The sequence below is a fragment of the Dendrobates tinctorius genome, unplaced genomic scaffold (genome assembly GCF_039654945.1).
Source record: "Dendrobates tinctorius isolate UK_male_01 unplaced genomic scaffold, ASM3965494v1 ptg000540l, whole genome shotgun sequence".
NCBI classification, from domain to species: domain Eukaryota; kingdom Metazoa; phylum Chordata; class Amphibia; order Anura; family Dendrobatidae; genus Dendrobates; species Dendrobates tinctorius.
The window spans coordinates 219,579-239,310 of record NW_027362199.1 but is presented as its reverse complement, the minus strand read 5'-3'; the positions used below and the strand labels follow the sequence as shown (position 1 = coordinate 239,310).

The following is a 19,732-nucleotide window of genomic DNA, read 5'->3' as shown; positions in this document are numbered from 1 at the left end:
CGCACCCACTATATCTGATCCCTCCATTACGTCTAACACAGGATGTATCTGGATCCCTTTTTTCAGTTTTTCTTAGTTTATAATTGAAACTGAAATTCCCTTTTATTTTTAAATAAAAAAACACTTTTCAATTATTTAAATAATATTTTTTAAATCCTTTTCAAACTTTGCCTTATATAGAAGTCATCATACAGGGCGGAATATTTCGTTACATTCTCTCCTGTAAACTCTAATTTCTCGTGGGTTTGGGAGGTTTTATTGTCACGACTTAATGTGGAGTTACAGTGTGACCCCATTGTTCTCAGCAGCGATCTGGGGTCAGAGATGCTCCAGGGGTCTCCCCATCCTGTTCTCCTTCCAGTCACCAATTTTCCATCCATTTGAACATTTTCACTCTCTTTGTAGGGTCTGCAGCAAAATAGCTTCTCCATGAAATCCCATTATACTCCTTACATGAAACGATCATCAGAGTATTAGGAATTGCTCAGTTCGAGCAACGAGCACCCGAGCATGTTAGTGCTTGCTCATCTCTATGTGATATACAATGTATCTGATCGGTGTAATATACAATGTATCTGATTGGTGTAATATACAAAGTATCTGATCGGTGTAATATTGGATACAGGGCGTCTGATCGGTGTAATATGCAAAGTATCTGATCGGTGTAATATGCAAAGTATCTGATCGGTGTAATATGCAAAGTATCTGATCGGTGTAATATGCAATGTATCTGATCGGTGTAATATGCAATGTATCTGATCGGTGTAATATGCAATGTATCTGATCGGTGTAATATGCAAAGTATCTGATCGGTGTAATATGCAATGTATCTGATCGGTGTAATATGCAAAGTATCTGATCGGTGTAATATGCAAAGTATCTGATCGGTGTAATAAGCAATGTATCTGATCGGTGTAATATGCAATGTATCTGATCGGTGTAATATGCAAAGTATCTGATCGGTGTAATATGCAATGTATCTGATCGGTGTAATATGCAATGTATCTGATCGGTGTAATATGCAAAGTATCTGATCGGTGTAATATGCAATGTATCTGATCGGTGTAATATGCAAAGTATCTGATCGGTGTAATAAGCAATGTATCTGATCGGTGTAATATGCAATGTATCTGATCGGTGTAATATGCAATGTATCTGATCGGTGTAATATGCAATGTATCTGATCGGTGTAATATACAAAGTATCTGATCGGTGTAATATTGGATACAGCGCGTCTGATCGGTGTAATATTGGATACAGGGCGTCTGATCAGATACTTTGTATATTACACCGATCAGACGCCCTGTATCCAATATTACACCGATCAGACGCGCTGTATCCAATATTACACCGATCAGATACTTTGTATATTACACCGATCGGTGTAATATTGGATACAGCGCGTCTGATCGGTGTAATATTGGATACAGCGCGTCTGATCGGTGTAATATTGGATACAGCGCGTCTGATCGGTGTAATATTGGATACAGCGCGTCTGATCGGTGTAATATTGGATACAGCGCGTCTGATCGGTGTAATATTGGATACAGGGCGTCTGATCGGTGTAATATTGGATACAGGGCGTCTGATCGGTGTAATATACAAAGTATCTGATCGGTGTAATATTGGATACAGGGCGTCTGATCGGTGTAATATTGGATACAGGGCGTCTGATCGGTGTAATATACAAAGTATCTGATCGGTGTAATATTGGATACAGCGCGTCTGATCGGCGTAATATTGGATACAGCGCGTCTGATCGGTGTAATATACAAAGTATCTGATCGGTGTAATATTGGATACAGCGCGTCTGATCGGCGTAATATTGGATACAGCGCGTCTGATCGGTGTAATATTGGATACAATGTATCTGATTAGGGAGACCTCCGCCTTCCGTGGCCCCCGGTTTGGGCTGTGGCCCCCGGCTCTGGGGGTCTCCATTGTCTCGGGGTCCTGGACTCGCAGGACAATAGCGGGGCTGCAGATTTGGGCGCTGGGAGGAGGCGGATCGGGCGCAGGGGGAGGAGGATCTGCTCTGCACGCTCGGGGATGGGGATGCTGCAGCTTTCTTCTCCCGGAGGCTGCTCGGCAGGACAGGACGGCTAGGGCCCCGGGGCCCCCGGCTCCTCCCCGGCATGGTGCACGGTGCCCCCCGCTGAAGATGTGGTGGAAATGCCCCCGCACCCGGTTCCCGGTGGGCGCCGGAGCCCTGGCGGTGACCGTGCTGTGCTGGCTCTACATCTTCCCGGTGGAGCGGCGGCCGGACGAGAAGGAGCTGGTGCGGGAGGTGGTGCGGCGCGGCCGGGCCTGGGCGAGGAACCTCAGCGCGGTGCGGGCGTTCAGGTACGGCAGCCGGTGTGCACGTGTGACCCCCCAATATGTGTGTGACCCCCCAATATGTGTGTGACCCCCCCAATATGTGTGTGACCCCCCAATATGTGTGTGACCCCCCAATATGTGTGTGACCCCCCAATATGTGTGACCCCCCCCAATATGTATGTGACCCCCCCAATATGTGTGTGACCCCCCCAATATGTGTGTGACCCCCCAATATGTGTGTGACCCCCCAATATGTGTGTGACCCCCCAATATGTGTGTGACCCCCCAATATGTGTGTGACCCCCCCAATATGTATGTGACCCCCCCAATATGTGTGTGACCCCCCCAATATGTGTGTGACCCCCCCAATATGTGTGTGACCCCCCCAATATGTATGTGACCCCCCCAATATGTGTGTGACCCCCCCAATATGTATGTGACCCCCCCAATATGTGTGTGACCCCCCCAATATGTGTGTGACCCCCCCAATATGTGTGTGACCCCCCCCAATATGTGTGTGACCCCCCCCAATATGTGTGTGACCCCCCCAATATGTGTGTGACCCCCCCCAATATGTGTGTGACCCCCCCCAATATGTATGTGACCCCCCCCAATATGTGTGTGACCCCCCCAATATGTGTGTGACCCCCCCAATATGTGTGTGACCCCCCCAATATGTGTGTGACCCCCCCAATATGTGTGTGACCCCCCCAATATGTATACATCTGACCCCAATACTGGCGGCACAGACATGTGGCCCCTGTGGAAGCGCAGTATCTGGGCCCAGGAGCTGCTACAAATGCAAAATTGCACCTGCTTTGGAGGTAGCTGTGGGCCCCTGTGCCCCAATATATGTACGTGACCCCATAGAGATCAACAACAACCAATTCATGTGTAGTGGTCACCCTCCGCTCTCCCCCCTCATACTACTTTACACCCCCCTGATTTTCACCTCCAAACTCCTCTACACTCCTGTCACCCCTCGTATTCCTCTACACCCTCTGCTGTCCCCCCTGTTACTCCTCTACACCCCATGTTCTCGTATTCCTCTACACCCCCGTCTGTCACCCATCGTAATCCTCTGAAGCCCCACTGTCTCCCCTGCTATCACTCCAGTACACCTCTGCACCCCCACTCTTACCCCATACTCTCCTACCCTCCTCGCACTCATTCTTGTATTCCTCTACACCCTTTTCTCTCACCCCGTATAACTCTATACTCCCCACTGTCACCCCTGTACTCCGCTACACCCCTACTCCCCCCCTGTACTCCTCTACACCCCCACTCCCCCCTGTACTTCTCTACACCCCCACTCCCCCCCTGTACTCCGCTACACCCCCACTCCCCCCCTGTACTCCGCTACACCCCCACTCCCCCCCTGTACTCCTCTACACCCCCACTCCCCCCTCTGTACTCCTCTACACCCCCACTCCCCCCCTGTACTCCTCTACACCCCCACTCCCCCCTCTGTACTCCTCTACACCCCCACTCCCCCCCTGTACTCCTCTACACCCCCACTCCCCCCCTGTACTCCTCTACACCCCCACTCCCCCCCTGTACTCCTCTACACCCTCACTCCCCCTGTACTCCTCTACACCCTCACTCCCCCTGTACTCCTCTACACTCTCACTCCCCCTGTACTCCTCTACACCCTCACTCCCCCCCCTGTACTCCTCTACAACCCAACTCCGCCCTGTACTCTTCTACACTTTCGATGTTGTCTCCCTCATTAACCCCCGGTGGTCCACTCTGCAGCTTTCCACCCCTAACCCCAATCACTGGTCTCTGCACACAAAGCCTCTGCCCCTTCCCCTCATTGTCAGACCCTTGGACAGAGGCCAGCAATGGCGGAGATGATGTCACGGCCCCCTGTTGACCCTTCATGTCTATTGTCTTTGTTTCATCTCTTTGGTGGAATCCGGGATCTGGAAATGTCAATCAGATACATTGTATCCGGGGTCACATGACCTGCGGGGTCTCCTGATGTGTAACTGTGAAAAATTAGGCACAGCTGCGGCCCCCCATAATCCGTCCTGTATTGTTCATTGTCTCATCCTGATAAACACACCCCATAATCCAGTGACAGCAGAGTAAGGGGTGACTGCCCCCGAGGGGCAAGAGACTGTGCATCGGGACTGCTGTACAAGAGGAAAAGAGACTGCGCACAGTGACTGCTGTACAAGAGGAAAAGACTGCCCCCAGGGGCAAGAGACTGCGCACAGTGATTGCTGTACAAGAGGAAAAGACTGCCCCTGAGGGGCAAGAGACTGTGCATCGGGACTGCTGTACAAGAGGAAAAGACTGCCCCCGAGGGGCAAGTGACTCTGCACAGTGACTGCTGTACAAGAGGAAAAGACTGCCCCCGAGGGGCAAGAGACTGCGCACAGTGATTGCTGTACAAGAGGAAAAGACTGCCCCTGAGGGGCAAGAGACTGTGCACCGGGACTGCTGTACAAGAGGAAAAGACTGCCCCCGAGGGGCAAGAGACTGTGCACATTGACTGCTGTACAAGAGGAAAAGACTGCCCCCGAGGGGCAAGAGACTGCGCACAGTGACTGCTGTACAAGACTGACCCCGAGAGTCAAGAGACTGCGCACAGGTGTGGTCTCGTGTCATTATATCGGTGAGATATGATTGGTGGTGGAGCTTGGAATTTGTGATAATGGATACATTGTAACAAGTGATAATATGGAAGTGAGCTCCGGCGAGAAATGCTCTGAGTCCTGTCCCCCTCTATCCATCCTGTCCCTCCGCTGTCTCAGTCCTGCCCCCCTCTATCAGTCCTGCCCCCCTCTATCAGTCCTGCCCCCCTCTATCTATCAGTCCTGCCCCTCTCTATCAGTCCTGCCCCCCTCTATCAGTCCTGCCCCCCTCTATCTATCAGTCCTGCCCCCCTCTATCTATCAGTCCTGCCCCCTCTATCTATCAGTCCTGCCCCCCTCTCAGTCCTGCCCCTCTCTATCTATCAGTCCTGCCCCCTTCTATCAGTCCTGCCCCCCTCTATCAGTCCTGCCCCCCTCTATCTATCAGTCCTGCTCCCCTCTATCTATCAGTCCTGCCCCCCTCTATCAGTCCTGCCCCTCTCTATCTATCAGTCCTGCCCCCCTCTATCAATCCTGTCCCCCCTCTATCTATCAGTCCTGCCCCCCTCTATCTATCAGTCCTGCCCCCCTCTATCTATCAGTCCTGCTCCCCTCTATCTATCAGTCCTGCCCCCCTCTATCAGTCCTGCCCCCCTCTATCAGTCCTGCCCCCCTCTATCAGTCCTGCCCCCCTCTATCAATCCTGTCCCCCCTCTATCTATCAGTCCTGCCCCTCTCTATCAGTCCTGCCCCTCTCTATCAGTCCTGCCCCCCTCTATCTATCAGTCCTGCCCCCTCTATCTATCAGTCCTGCCCCCCTCTATCAGTCCTGCCCCTCTCTATCTATCAGTCCTGCCCCCTTCTATCAGTCCTGCCCCCTTCTATCAGTCCTGCCCCCCTCTATCTATCAGTCCTGCTCCCCTCTATCTATCAGTCCTGCCCCCCTCTATCAGTCCTGCCCCTCTCTATCTATCAGTCCTGCCCCCCTCTATCAATCCTGTCCCCCCTCTATCTATCAGTCCTGCCCCCCTCTATCTATCAGTCCTGCCCCCCTCTATCTATCAGTCCTGCTCCCCTCTATCTATCAGTCCTGCCCCCTCTATCTATCAGTCCTGCCCCCCTCTATCAATCCTGTCCCCCCTCTATCTATCAGTCCTGCCCCTCTCTATCAGTCCTGCCCCTTTCTATCAGTCCTGCCCCCCTCTATCTATCAGTCCTGCCCCCCTCTATCTATCAGTCCTGCCCCCTCTATCTATCAGTCCTGCCCCCCTCTATCAGTCCTGCCCCTCTCTATCAGTCCTGCCCCCTTCTATCAGTCCTGCCCCCTTCTATCAGTCCTGCTCCCCTCTATCTATCAGTCCTGCCCCCTCTATCAGTCCTGCCCCTCTCTATCTATCAGTCCTGCCCCCCTCTATCAATCCTGTCCCCCCTCTATCTATCAGTCCTGCCCCCCTCTATCTATTCCTGCTCCCCCTCTATATGTCAGTCCTGCCCCCCTCTGTCTATCAGTCCTGCCCCCCTCTATCTATCAGTCCTGCCCCCCTTTATCTATCAGTCCTGCCCCCCTCTATCTATCAGTCCTGCCCCCCTCTATCTATCAGTCCTGCCCCCCTCTATCAGTCCTGCTCCCCTCTATCTATCAGTCCTGCCCCCCTCTATCAGTCCTGCCCCCCTCTATCAGTCCTGCCCCCCTCTATCAGTCCTGCCCCCCTCTATCAGTCCTGCCCCCTCTATCTATCAGTCCTGCCCCCTCTATATATCAGTCCTGTCCCCCACTATCAGTCCTGCCCCCTCTATCTATCAGTCCTGCCCCCTCTATATATCAGTCCTGCCCCCTCTATATATCAGTCCTGCCCCCCTCTATCAGTCCTGCCCCCCTCTATCAGTCCTGCCCCCTCTATATATCAGTCCTGCCCCCCTCTATCAGTCCTGCCCCCCTCTATCTATCAGTCCTGCTCCCCTTTATCTATCAGTCCTGCCCCCCTCTATCTATCAGTCCTGCCCCCTCTATATATCAGTCCTGTCCCCCTCTATCTATCAGTCCTGCCCCCCTCTATCAGTCCTGCCCCCTCTATATATCAGTCCTGCTCCCCTCTATCTATCAGTCCTGCCCCCCTCTATCAGTCCTGCCCCCTCTATATATCAGTCCTGTCCCCCTCTATATATCAGTCCTGCCCCCTCTATATATCAGTCCTGTCCCCCTCTATCTATCAGTCCTGCCCCCCTCTATCAGTCCTGCCCCCTCTATATATCAGTCCTGTCCCCCTCTATCTATCAGTCCTGCCCCCTCTATATATCAGTCCTACCCCCTCTATCTATCAGTCCTGCCCCCTCTATCTATCAGTCCTGCCCCCTCTATCTATCAGTCCTGCCCCCTCTATCTATCAGTCCTGCCCCCTCTATCTATCAGTCCTGCCCCCTCTATCTATCAGTCCTGCCCCCTCTATCTATCAGTCCTGCCCCCTCTATCTATCAGTCCTGCCCCCTCTATCTATCAGTCCTGTCCCCCTCTATCTATCAGTCCTGTCCCCCTCTATCTATCAGTCCTGTCCCCCTCTATCTATCAGTCCTGCCCCCTCTATCTATCAGTCCTGCCCCCCTCTATCTATCAGTCCTGCCCCCCTCTATCAGTCCTGCCCCCTCTATATATCAGTCCTGTCCCCCTCTATCTATCAGTCCTGCCCCCTCTATATATCAGTCCTACCCCCTCTATCTATCAGTCCTGCCCCCTCTATCTATCAGTCCTGCCCCCTCTATCTATCAGTCCTGCCCCCTCTATCTATCAGTCCTGCCCCCTCTATCTATCAGTCCTGCCCCCTCTATCTATCAGTCCTGCCCCCTCTATCTATCAGTCCTGCCCCCTCTATCTATCAGTCCTGTCCCCCTCTATCTATCAGTCCTGTCCCCCTCTATCTATCAGTCCTGCCCCCTCTATCTATCAGTCCTGCCCCCTCTATCTATCAGTCCTGCCCCCCTCTATCAGTCCTGCCCCCTCTATATATCAGTCCTGTCCCCCTCTATCTATCAGTCCTGCCCCCTCTATATATCAGTCCTACCCCCTCTATCTATCAGTCCTGCCCCCTCTATCTATCAGTCCTGCCCCCTCTATCTATCAGTCCTGCCCCCTCTATCTATCAGTCCTGCCCCCTCTATCTATCAGTCCTGCCCCCTCTATCTATCAGTCCTGCCCCCTCTATCTATCAGTCCTGCCCCCTCTATCTATCAGTCCTGCCCCCTCTATCTATCAGTCCTGCCCCCTCTATCTATCAGTCCTGTCCCCCTCTATCTATCAGTCCTGTCCCCCTCTATCTATCAGTCCTGCCCCCTCTATCTATCAGTCCTGTCCCCCTCTATCAGTCCTGCCCCCTCTATATATCAGTCCTGCCCCCTCTATATATCAGTCCTGTCCCCCTCTATATATCAGTCCTGCCCCCCTCTATCAGTCCTGCCCCCTCTATATATCAGTCCTGTCCCCCTCTATCTATCAGTCCTGCCCCCTCTATATATCAGTCCTGCCCCCTCTATATATCAGTCCTGCCCCCTCTATCTATCAGTCCTGTCCCCCTCTATCTATCAGTCCTGCCCCCTCTATCTATCAGTCCTGTCCCCCTCTATCTATCAGTCCTGCTCCCCTCTCAGTCCAATCTCGTTAGCGCTCTCTGGTCGCCTTCATCCTCGATGATCAGTGAAGCGTCGTCTGGACACAATGCTTCGCATTCATCGCGCGGCTCTCCGTGTTTCCTTATTATATGGGGTCACCTCGCCCGACCCCGGACCCTGCAGAGCCAGGGGGCGTCCATCTCAGAATCCCTGTGGAGAGATGCCACTCCTGTGATGTCATAGTGGGTGTGGCCAGGAGCCATATGGTAATGAGGAGGGGTGGTAATATTGGGTGTGGCCAGGAGCAGTATGGTAATGAGGAGGGTTAGGAATAGTGGGTGTGGCCTGGAGTAATATGGTAATGAGGAGGGGTAGGAATAATGGGTGTGGCCAGCAGTAATAAGGTAATGAGGAGGGGGTGGGATGGGGTTCAGGTGAGTGGGCCTATAAGATGGATCACATGACGGCGGCAGATGAGCTGATATATGCGGAGACCTGGGGTGTGAGGTCGGCAGCTCGTCCGTCAGCGCAGAAGACTCCTCCCGTCACTGATCCATATCTGATACATGCGGCCCCCCGTGTGTCCCACCCACCATGGCCCTGCACCTACTATCACAATGGAGAACACCAAAATCTAAGGCAACAGCGCGGGTGAGACCGGGAGGGGGAACTGTGCGCCACCCCCGCAACAGGAAACAGCACTGATACAATGTAACCAGATGGAACCACAGATTAACAACTCATAGAAAGCACTGCAGCTGTATGACCCATCTCCTCCATCTGTCAGATCACCGCCAGAGCTGCACATCGTGTCTTATCCTCCAGTCACCTCCAGAGCTGCCCTCACTATTCTGCTGTTACATCATGTCTTATCCTCCAGTCACCTCCAGAGCTGCCCTCACTATTCTGCTGTTACACCATGTCTTATCCTCCAACTCTTTTATTTTACAAAATTATCAAAATTACACTCAGAAACAAACCACAATACATAAACTAAAGAAAACCAACATAGACAGACATAAAATGTGCAAAACATGCGCAAACAACTGAAAGTCCAAATCCTTTCCTTGTCCTCCACTGAGCTCGGCAGCTTAGGGTCCCCCAGCAGGAATCCACTTAAAAGAGAATACAAAGAAACATAAACCCCTCTCCCCACTCTCACTCCATTCACCCCCATTCACACCTCACCGATTTTACTAGTTTACTATTTACAATTTTACTATTTACAAAAACCAAACGAAAATAACCCTTTCCTGGCCCTCCGCCTTGAAAAAAACAAGAACTCTGCCACTTTGGCCGACAAACCTTACCTCCTATTACACAGCAAAGATTTTTTTTTTTTTTTTTTTTTTTCCCTCTCCCACACATGGCAACAAGTTCGCAGCCTTTTTTCCCACCACCTTGCACCGCAGATCCTACAAGTTTGTAGCCTTGTCACTGCAAAATCTGGTCCACGAAAGTTTATGGCCTTTTGATTCCACACGAAAACTATTTCCAGGGTCCGCAGAGTCTACTTCTCCTGCTCCTTTGCTCCTTTGCTCCTTCATGTTGCTCTTGGCATCCGGTCATCCATCCACCACCCCCCATGCACCCCCCTCCCAACCTGACTACACCCCATCCACACATTCTAACTAAAAAGACAAAAAAAACGTGTGTTATATGTTTTTCCTTTTACCAAAGCACAACCAAAAGACATTTTCCAAAACTCTCAATACCATCCCATCTACTTACGCATTAATATACAAACTAAACACAGCATTTACATACCCAAGGCCCAAGTTTGGCACCTGTAAGCCCAATATCCATTATATGTCCTGTTTTTAAAACAAAAAGCTAAGGTGGCATGCACCAGCCCACCACCAGGAAAACGGGGTTCTAGAGGCTCCATCCCTCACTAACACATTCATCCTATCCCTCAGGAACTAAGACTGTCCCTACTTCTGTCTCTAAAAAAGAAACCTGTCCCTATCTATCCCTACCTGCCCCTACTCTACCTAACTTATCATAACTAACTCTCTATCTGTCCCTCAGTGCCTGTCCCTCCCTGTCCCTATCTGCCCCTACTTCTGTCCCTAACACACCCAGTGAAACTTATGCTATCCCTACCCTCATTCACACGGAGCTAGCTCTCCCTTGAGTGCGTTTTTAAAAGGAGAGGCCTCTCCAAAGCCAAGAGGCCTTCCTCACACCCAACCTTTCGAACTCCAAAGAACGGACCTTCACCAGGTCACCCAAGATGTTTCCTACCACCTCATCCCTTGGGAGGGTTTTTTTCCGCGTCGAAACTAGGCACCGTGCATTCCAAGTGTGGAACCTAACCGCTGCACTGACTAGGAATAAAGTGCACGGGTCCCGGCCACCCAGGGATCTGAACGCTCCATAGGCCCATTCAGCGTAGGAGAGGGACGCCAGCCGCGGCCAACGTATGGAAGCACCCACCCTGTTGTAAACCTCTGCATTAAAGGGACAATGAAGCAGGAAGTGCTCCATGCTTTCCAGCACGTCGCCACACTCCTCACGAGGGCAACCCCGGTCATCGGAGTTCCTGCACTTCAAGTTGTCCCTTACATACAGCCTCCCGTGGAAGCAACGCCAGGTCAAGTCCCAAAACTTCATGGGGATCCGCTTAGAATTTAAAAGCCCCAACCCGACCTCCAGATCCCGGCCTGGGCAATCCTTAAGGGCCAGGGGCTTCTGGAAATTGGTCAACAGGACCCTCCTGTCAAGGCACTGCCTCGACATGGTCCTGATTTCCCACATTCCCAGACCCCACCGGCGGATCACCTTCAGAACCGGGGTAGCATAAACCGGGAGATGCCCATGAGGTGTGCGTAGGTCCTTCACCCGCCCTCCTGTCTCCCATTCCTGGAAGAAAGGCCAAAGCCAACCCTTGCAGGAGACTACCCACGGAGGAGCCCTCTCTAGCTAGAGGTTGGAGATGTTAGTCTTAAGAAAGGTGTTTACTAGAAACACCACCAGGTTCACCATACCCAACCCGCCTAGTCTCCTCGTACGGTATGTAACCTCCCTCTTGATTAGGTTAAGCCTATTCCCCCATAACAATTGGAAGAACAGGCTATAGACCCGCGTCCAGAGAGGTTCCGGCAAGATGCACACACTGCCCAGGTATATCAATAAAGGTAGCAGATAGCCTTTAGCCAGGGCAACCCTTTCCCTCAGGGTTAAAGACCAACCCTTCCATTGGTCCACCTTTTGGGCGGCGATCTTAAGTCTGCCCTCCCAATTTTGCTGGGGGTAGTCCCCGGGGCCAAATTCGATGCCTAGAATTTTGGCGGTGGCTTGGGGCCCTGGAAGGGTGTCCGGGAGATCAAAACTAGGATCTCCCCCTCCCAGCCAGAGACTTTCACACTTATCCCGGTTGATCATGGACCCGGATGCCTCCGAGTAGCGCACTACCTCCGACATGACCCAGTCCGCCTCCCCTCTCGAGGATACGAACAGGGAAACATCATCGGCGTACGCCACCACCCTCAGAGAGGAGCCAGAGCCCGCCTGGTCCATCCCGACTCCCGCCAACGGTCCACGATCTACCCTCCTTAAGAAGGGATCGATCGCGAACACGTATAAAAGCGGGCTCAGCGGACAGCCCTGACGGACCCCAGAACCCACCCCAAAAGGACGACCTGACCAACCGTTAACCAGCGGAAAAGTCTCAACCCCTTGGTACAAGATCTCTAACCATTTTACAAACCTCCCAGGCAGACCATACCTCAAAAGGACGGACCCGGTCAAAGGCTTTCGCTTGATCTAATGACAGCAAGTACCCCTTCCAGTGACCTGCCCTACCCTGCTCCACTGCCTCTCGGACACCGAGCACAGCACTAAAAGTACTGCGGCCTGGAACAGAGCAATGCTGGGCCCCTGAAAGGAGCCGGGGTGCAAACTTCAACAGCCGATTAAACAGCACCTTGGCCAGAACCTTCCGGTCCGTATCGAGAAGCGCTATGGGACGCCAGTTCTCGATTCGGGACGGATCCTTACCCTTTGACAGAATAATGAGGGCTGACTTCCTCATTGAGCCGGGAAGAGTGCCCGAGGAGAGACACTCATTAAAGACCCCTGTCAAGAGGGGGACCAAGGAGTCCCTAAAAGTCTTATAGAACTCAGATGTTAAGCCCTCCGGACCTGGCGATTTCTTGAGCCGAAGCCCATCAATGGCCAGTCTCACTTCCTCTTCCCTGATTTCTTCTGCCAAAACACCAAGAGAGGGGTCACCCCCTGGCTCAGGGACGGCTTCAGCCAGGAAAGCCGACATCCTGTCCCGATCCAGATCCTTCTTTTCCAAGAGGTGTGAGTAGAAGGATCTGACTACCTCCAGGATCCCTGATTTGGATCTGTTCAGGGACCCCGTACTGTCGATCAGTCCTGTCACCATCTTACAATGCACTGACATCTTACAGTTTCTGTAAGGGTCGGGCGAGCGGTACTTCCCGAAGTCCCTCTCAAAAACCAAGGATGTGTGCCTATCATACTGACACCTCTTGAGCAAAGATTTCACTCTGGAGATTTCCTCTCGGTCACCTCCAGTCGAGACAAGCTGCTCGAGTTTCCTCCCCAGAGCCTGGTACAAGCGGTGCCTGTTCAGACTCCTGAGGCTCGAGAGCTGACGGAAGAACCCCGCCACCCGCTTTTTGAAGATCTCCCACCACTCTGACTTACTACTACAGAGATCCAACAGCGGTACCTGGCTCTGCAGAAAATCCTCGAAGGATTGTCTCACCTCCGCTTCTTCCAGCAGGGACGAATTGAGCTTCCACAGCCCTCTTCCCATCTGAGGAGTCTCTGCAACATTCAGAGAAAAGAAAATTAGACAGTGATCGGAGAACTCCACCTCAACGGCGGACACAGCAGAAAAGATGGCGTCCTCCTTCAAAAAAAACCTGTCTATTCTAGACCTACAGCTACCCCTATGGTAGGTGAAACCTCCGTGACCTGGGGTGTGCCGGATGTGGGCATCCACCAGGCGAGCTTCACTGGCTATGCTATTCAACGCGACGCTATCATAAGCCAGGCGATCTCCGGGACCCCCCCGGTCACGGGACCTCGTAATGGTGTTGAAGTCCCCACCGAAGACCACCTGTCGGCTCGTAAAAAGAAAGGGCTTGACCTCAGGAAGAGACATTTGCGGTCCCACTTGGACTGCGGGCCGTAGATGTTGATGAGCCGGAGCTCTTGTCCCCTCATGAAGACATCTAGGATCAGGCACCTCCCCATTTCCAACTCAGTAACCCGTCGGCATTCAACTGCTGCAGTCTTAAAAAGGACTGCCACCCCGCTATACGGCTCGGCCGCAAGAGACCAGTATGAGGGCCCGCACCTCCACTCCCTCCGTGCTTTATAGATGGCCCCCATGTCTGTTAGTCTGGTCTCTTGCAAGAATAAAATTTCTGCCTCAATCCGGGAGAAAAAATCAAAGGCCGTGAAGCGAGCCGCATCTGACTTAATGCTGGCGACATTAATAGATGCCAGCGTCAACGGGGCGAGTTCAGCCATCATGGGTGATCGAGTTGGATGGCCAATTTCTTCCCTACCCCGCTATTACCTCCTCCTGGGGAGGGGTCAGACACCTTCCTTTTTAGGGAAGCTCCCGACGTGTCCATCCCACCCCCCCCGGTGTCCTCGCCACCGGGTTCCAGGTCTGTCCCCCCCTCAGGAGGAGCAATGCCCCCTGAGGGACGGACTCCGCCATCCCCTGAAGGACCCTCCGGTGTTGCCCCCGGCGCAGTACCCTCGTCTTGCGGTTCATCATCTGAACCTCCGAGGGCGCTGAACCAGTTGGAGAGTCTGATCAGAGGGGGGTCAGCGGGCCCTTCCGTATGCACCCTTGTGGTCGGGGGCGGGGGGGACTTTGAAGGATTGTCAGCCTTCCTCCCCACCGCTTTGCGCTTGGCACGCCTGGTTTTGCCACCTGGTGCTGTAGGCTGCTCTTGGACATCCTCATCAACACTTTCATACTGAGAGGAATTGTCCGAGTCAGCCGCTTTCTCCTCTCTCTCCATCCTCCTGATCTCCTCACTCACCGCACTCTCCCCCAGGGCCTCAGAGGCTTTGGCCACGGGCCTGGAGGGAGGAGCAGGCATCACCCCGGTTGCCCGAGGCTCCACCTGTCCCTTACCTCCCTGGCGCTTTTCCTGCCTCCACTGGTACGCGGGGCCCCTTGCAGCATTGCCCTTCCTCACTGGCCCCTCAGCCCTTCCCCCTTCGCCACCACCTGCCACAGCAGAAGCAGCGCCACCGGGGGTTGCCCCCCCGCGGTCTCCCCCCACCGGGCCTGTGGCGGCATTAGAGAAAGAGCGAGGGCAGCGGCTGAGAGGGTGACCCAGGTCACCACACAGGTGGCACCGAATGTCTTTGCACAAGGCAGCCAGGTGACCTACCCCACCACACAACGCGCACTTCTGCACCTTGCAGTTGGCGCTGAAGTGAGTGGGGTCGCCGCACTTGTGGCAGACCTTCGGTTGCCCCTGGTAGAAGACCAGGATCCTGTCCCTTCCCAGGAACGCCGAGGAAGGGATGTGGGTGACCGTGCCGCCGGAAACCTTCAATTTGACCATGAAGGTCCAGCCCCCCGACCAGATGCCAAACTCGTCCCTGTTCTTTTTTGGGACCTCGGTGACCTCCCCGTAACGGGAAAGCCACGTCATGATGTCCACGCCTGCGAGTGACTCGTTACATGTAACCACGGTCACTCGCTTGACGGAATTTTGGCGAGACACCGCTTGAGCCACGAAGTCTCGCCATCCGGGCTCTTCTCGCACCAGCTCGTAGTTTGACCAGAAGAGCTCAAGCCCCTCTGGCCGCACGAAGCTGACGTCGAAGAAGCGGGACGCCGAAGGGTGTATCAGGGCAAAGATGTCATTCGCCCCGAAGCCCATCTTAAGGAGGAGCTCCACCACCTTGCTCCTAGGTGGACAAGCTTCACTGCCCCCCCACCTAAGACGGACCACATTCCTTCTTGGCGGCCCCTGCCCGGCTGTGGGGAGAGACCAAACAGTCCCTCCCTCCCTTTGATTTTGGAAGGCTGCTAGGCCATGTCTCTCTATCCAGAAAGACAGGTCCACTGTCCTCCCCTCTACCATGATCGATCTTTCTCCCCTTTGGAGGGCCTCCAGGAAACGGCGGTGCAAACCGCCGTCCCCGGAGCCCGGAGGCGAGGAGACCCCCCCGGAACCACCCCGACCCCCAGCCGCGACCCCCGCATAATTACGTTGGGGCCTCGCGGCTGGGGGGGCAGACGGGCCAGCCCTCCCACCACTACCACCACTTGTGCCAGCACCCTCATTCACTCTCCCGTTCACTCTTGTATTATTTCCACTCGCTCCGGCACTCACTCCAGCATTTACTGCCACATTCACACTCGCACTCACTCCCTCATCCATATCGCTCACATCACCATTTATGTCCTCAAACAGCTCTTCAAAAATATCTCCTATCTCACTCCCACTCTCACTTCCAGATAGACCACTATTTACATTAGCAGACTTGGTGTTGCAGTACCCCTGCCTGCCTGCTGGGGGCCCTGACTGGCCAGTGCTCTGCTCCTTGGAGCTGCTGGCACTGCTCCAACTCTTGTCCAAGAGTGCCGCTGCCCCTTTAAATACCTCCGAGCAGAGCGCACTCAGTACGCCCTGCCCGAGCCTGGGAGCAGCAGCAGCTCCTGGGTTCTCTGGCTCCACTTTTTTTTCTTTTTGCGGTGTCTTTGCACTGAGGACAGGGACGGCCACTGCCACCGCACCCTGCCCTCTGCTGTTCGCCCCCGCCGGCTTCCCAAGGAGCGCCAGAGCCCCCGCACCACCAGATGGAGGTAAGCGGGCTGGGGACCCCGACAACTCCCTACCGACTTTTGGGGGCACTATGCTGCTTGAGGGGGTAGGCGGGACAGGAGGCAGTGGGCCCGCCAAGGCCACGCCCCCCCCGCCGGCCGCAGCCACCCCGGGCAGAGCAGTGAGCCCTTGCGAGGCCACGCCCCCCCAGGTGACGCGGGCACAGCGGGCGGGACAGCGGCCGAGGAGGACACGCCCCCCCCGCATGCCGCAGCCTTTGCAGGCTGGGCAACACTCGGGGAGGCCACGCCCCCCTCACGGACTGTCACTGCGCCCCTGAACCCACCACTTGATGTTGGCAGGGCTGGCCACTCCCCCTCGTCGCCCAGCGGCGGCGGTGCCCCCAGCACGGACCCCTTTTTGGGTCTACGCGCCGGGGACCCCGCTCTTGCCACGGGCGCCCTCAGAGGAGCTACCAGCCCCTTGCATTTTTTTAGCTGCTGCTTCACAGCAGCCTCCACGCCCTTTCTAGGTCTCTGGACCCCCATAAGTGGACCAGACTTAACGGACCCGTGTGTGGGGGATCCAGAGACCCCAGCACTCACCGCCGGAGGTGCGGTCCTGGCTGTACCCGTGCTGAGCGCCAGGCCAGCCCCCCCTGCCACCGGGGACTGAGCCCGGACACCACTACTGCCAATACCGCCAGCGGCTGTTACACCACTGGCACCAGCACCGACCTCCATGTCGCTGCCTGAACCCTCACCGCCACCACCAGATGTGACGGTAAGGTCCAGGCACACATCACTCTGCCCGCGCCCCCGCTGCGGACCCACCACAGGGCCCGAGCCGGGGTGGGCAGCGGGTTCCATACAGCGGGACAGAGGGACCCCGGAAAGAGGGACAAACATAAGTTTGTCAGCCACGGTGTTTTTTGGCTTGCGCTTGTTTTTTTTCTTTTTCCTCTTTCCGGTTGCCTCGTCCTCAGGGCAGACCTCATCCCCAAAGAGCAGTGTGCCAAACCGCTCTGGGGACTCGATCTGCCTCACCTGTTGTAGGACGAGGCAGCCCCCCTCACTACTACTGTCCCCACTCCCACCAGCCTCCCCCTCGCCCCCACTTTCCTCCGAGTAACTGGAGTCCGGTGGGAGAGCCACTTGCTCAGGGGCCACCCCGCTGCATGTTACCTGGGTGTTGTTGCTCACCAGGCCTTCAGGTGGGGCAGGCGTAGATGTTCCGCCATCCTCCTCCTCCTCTTGGCCCTCCACCTGGCAGGGGCCTCCCGACCCCCCAGGAGACCCACCGGTCATGGCTCTAAACCGGTCATCGTTTTTCAGTTTCTCTGCAAAGGGGCCGCTCCCACTCAGGATAGCCGCCCGTATCTCCTCCAAGGCCCTGATAGCCCCCTTCAGCCTCTCCACCGTGGCGGAGACCTCAGCTCGTCTCGAGGCGGGGAGCCGGTTCTTAGCCACCGCTCGTGCTCCCCTTAACTCCTCCCGGAGTTTTCTCAGCTGTTTGGCGGCCTCCTCATATTCGCAGAGGTGCGCATGGATGCGGGAGGCGTAGATGGTGGATGGCTCTCCCTCAGCTCTGGAGCCCCAGATGTTGGGGGGCTCTGCCACTGCACCTCTGCTCTGGGCCGCCACTCCTCCGGGAGGAGGAGCCGCCACGGTACCAGCTTCGGGGGGCCCGGTGTCCCGGGGCTCCTGGGTCCTGCGACCCCCTCTCTCCTGGCTCCGTCTCTTCCCCATCTCCCTGGGACTGGCTGGCTGCACCCTGGCCTCCGGATGGTGCTGAGGCCCCCCACCCCCAGCTGGCTTGCCGGAGGGTGGGAGCCAGGGGCACAGCCCCGGCGCTCAGTCCCAGGGAAAGTCCTCTTTCCTGGGAAGGGGGCAGATGGAAAGTCCTTGCAGGAAAAAACCTCCCTTCCCAGGAGCTTAGCAAGGCCCTAGCCTGCAGATGCTCAGCACAGATGCTCCTCCTCTTCCTGGGCGTGCTCTATCCTCCAGTCACCTCCAGAGCTGCAGTCACTATTCTGCTGTTACATCCTGTCTTAGCCTCGAGAGCTGCACTCACCTTTCTGCTGTTACATTATGTCTTATCCTCCATTCACCTCCAGAGCTGCACTCACTATTCTGCTGTTACATCGTGTCTTGTAATCCAGTTACCTCCAGAGCTGCACTCACTATTCTGCTGTTACATCGTGTCTTATCCTCCAGTCACCTCCAGAGCTGCAGTCACTATTCTGCTGTTACATCATGTCTTATTCTCCAGAGCTGCACTCACTATTCTGCTGTTACATTATGTCTTATCCTCCAGTCACCTCCAGAACTGCACTCACTATTCTGCTGTTACATCGTGTCTTATCCTCCAGTCACCCCCAGACCTGCACTCACTATTCTGCTGTTACATCGTGCCTTATCCTCCAGTCACCTCCAGAGCTGCACTCACTATTCTGCTGTTACATCGTGTCTTATCCTCCAGTCACCTCCAGAGCTGCACTCACTATTCTGCTGTTACATCGTGCCTTATCCTCCAGTCACCTCCAGAGCTGCACTCACTATTCTGCTGTTACATCGTGTCTTATCCTCCAGTCACCCCCAGACCTGCACTCACTATTCTGCTGTTACATTATGTCTTATCCTCCAGTCACCTCCAGAACTGCACTCACTATTCTGCTGTTACATCGTGTCTTATCCTCCAGTCACCCCCAGACCTGCACTCACTATTCTGCTGTTACATCGTGCCTTATCCTCCAGTCACCTCCAGAGCTGCACTCACTATGCTGCTGTTACATCATGTCTTATCCTCCAGTCACCTCCAGAGCTGCACTCACTATTCCGCTGTTATACTATGCCTTATCCTCCAGTCCCCTCCAGAGCTGCATTCACTATTCTGCTGTTACATCGTGTTTTATCCTTCAGTCACCTCCAGAGCGGCACTCACTATTCTGCTGCTACGTCATGTCTTATCCTTCAGTCCCCTCCAGAGCTGTAGTTCCATTGTTACAGCTCATTGACCATCTGATAAATTTTGTGACTACCATGTTTAGTGTGGCAGCTGAATATTGAGCGCAGCTCTGGAGGTGACCGTTCTTTGGCCTTGCTTGTCTTTGTGTCTGGCAGGACGCAGTTGGACTCCTGCTGTGACCCGGGTCACCTCTTCTCCATGACTAAAGTGAACACCCCGGTGGGTGAGAACCTGTGGTTTGATGGGGAGTTCCTGTACTCGCTGATCATCGATAACACCACGTACAGCCTCTTCCCGCAGGTGAGTGTGTCCCCCCCCGCCGCCGCGCACGTCCCCCTGGAGATATCGCTGGTGGGGCCGTGGTCACCCAGCTTTCCCAGGAGCTGCGGATGAAAGGACTGTGATTATCCCCGATGTCCGGATATCACGAGATTCATAGATAGGAGGTGCTGCAGTCTGCTCCACCTGCGCCCAAGCCAC

At 54.6% G+C, this 19,732-nt stretch overlaps 1 protein-coding gene across 1 annotated transcript in view; it reads left to right on the top strand.

Annotated features, from left to right (window-relative positions):
• The first annotated feature begins 1,953 nt into the window (after positions 1 to 1,953).
• Positions 1,954 to 19,732, top strand: part of ST8SIA1 (ST8 alpha-N-acetyl-neuraminide alpha-2,8-sialyltransferase 1) — a 41,071-nt gene continuing 23,292 nt past the window's right edge. The window contains exons 1-2 of the mRNA XM_073565101.1: positions 1,954 to 2,343; positions 19,408 to 19,552. Of these exons, the coding sequence (XP_073421202.1) occupies positions 2,162 to 2,343; positions 19,408 to 19,552 (327 nt within the window). The 5' untranslated portion in view covers positions 1,954 to 2,161. The remainder of the gene's footprint in view (positions 2,344 to 19,407; positions 19,553 to 19,732) is intronic.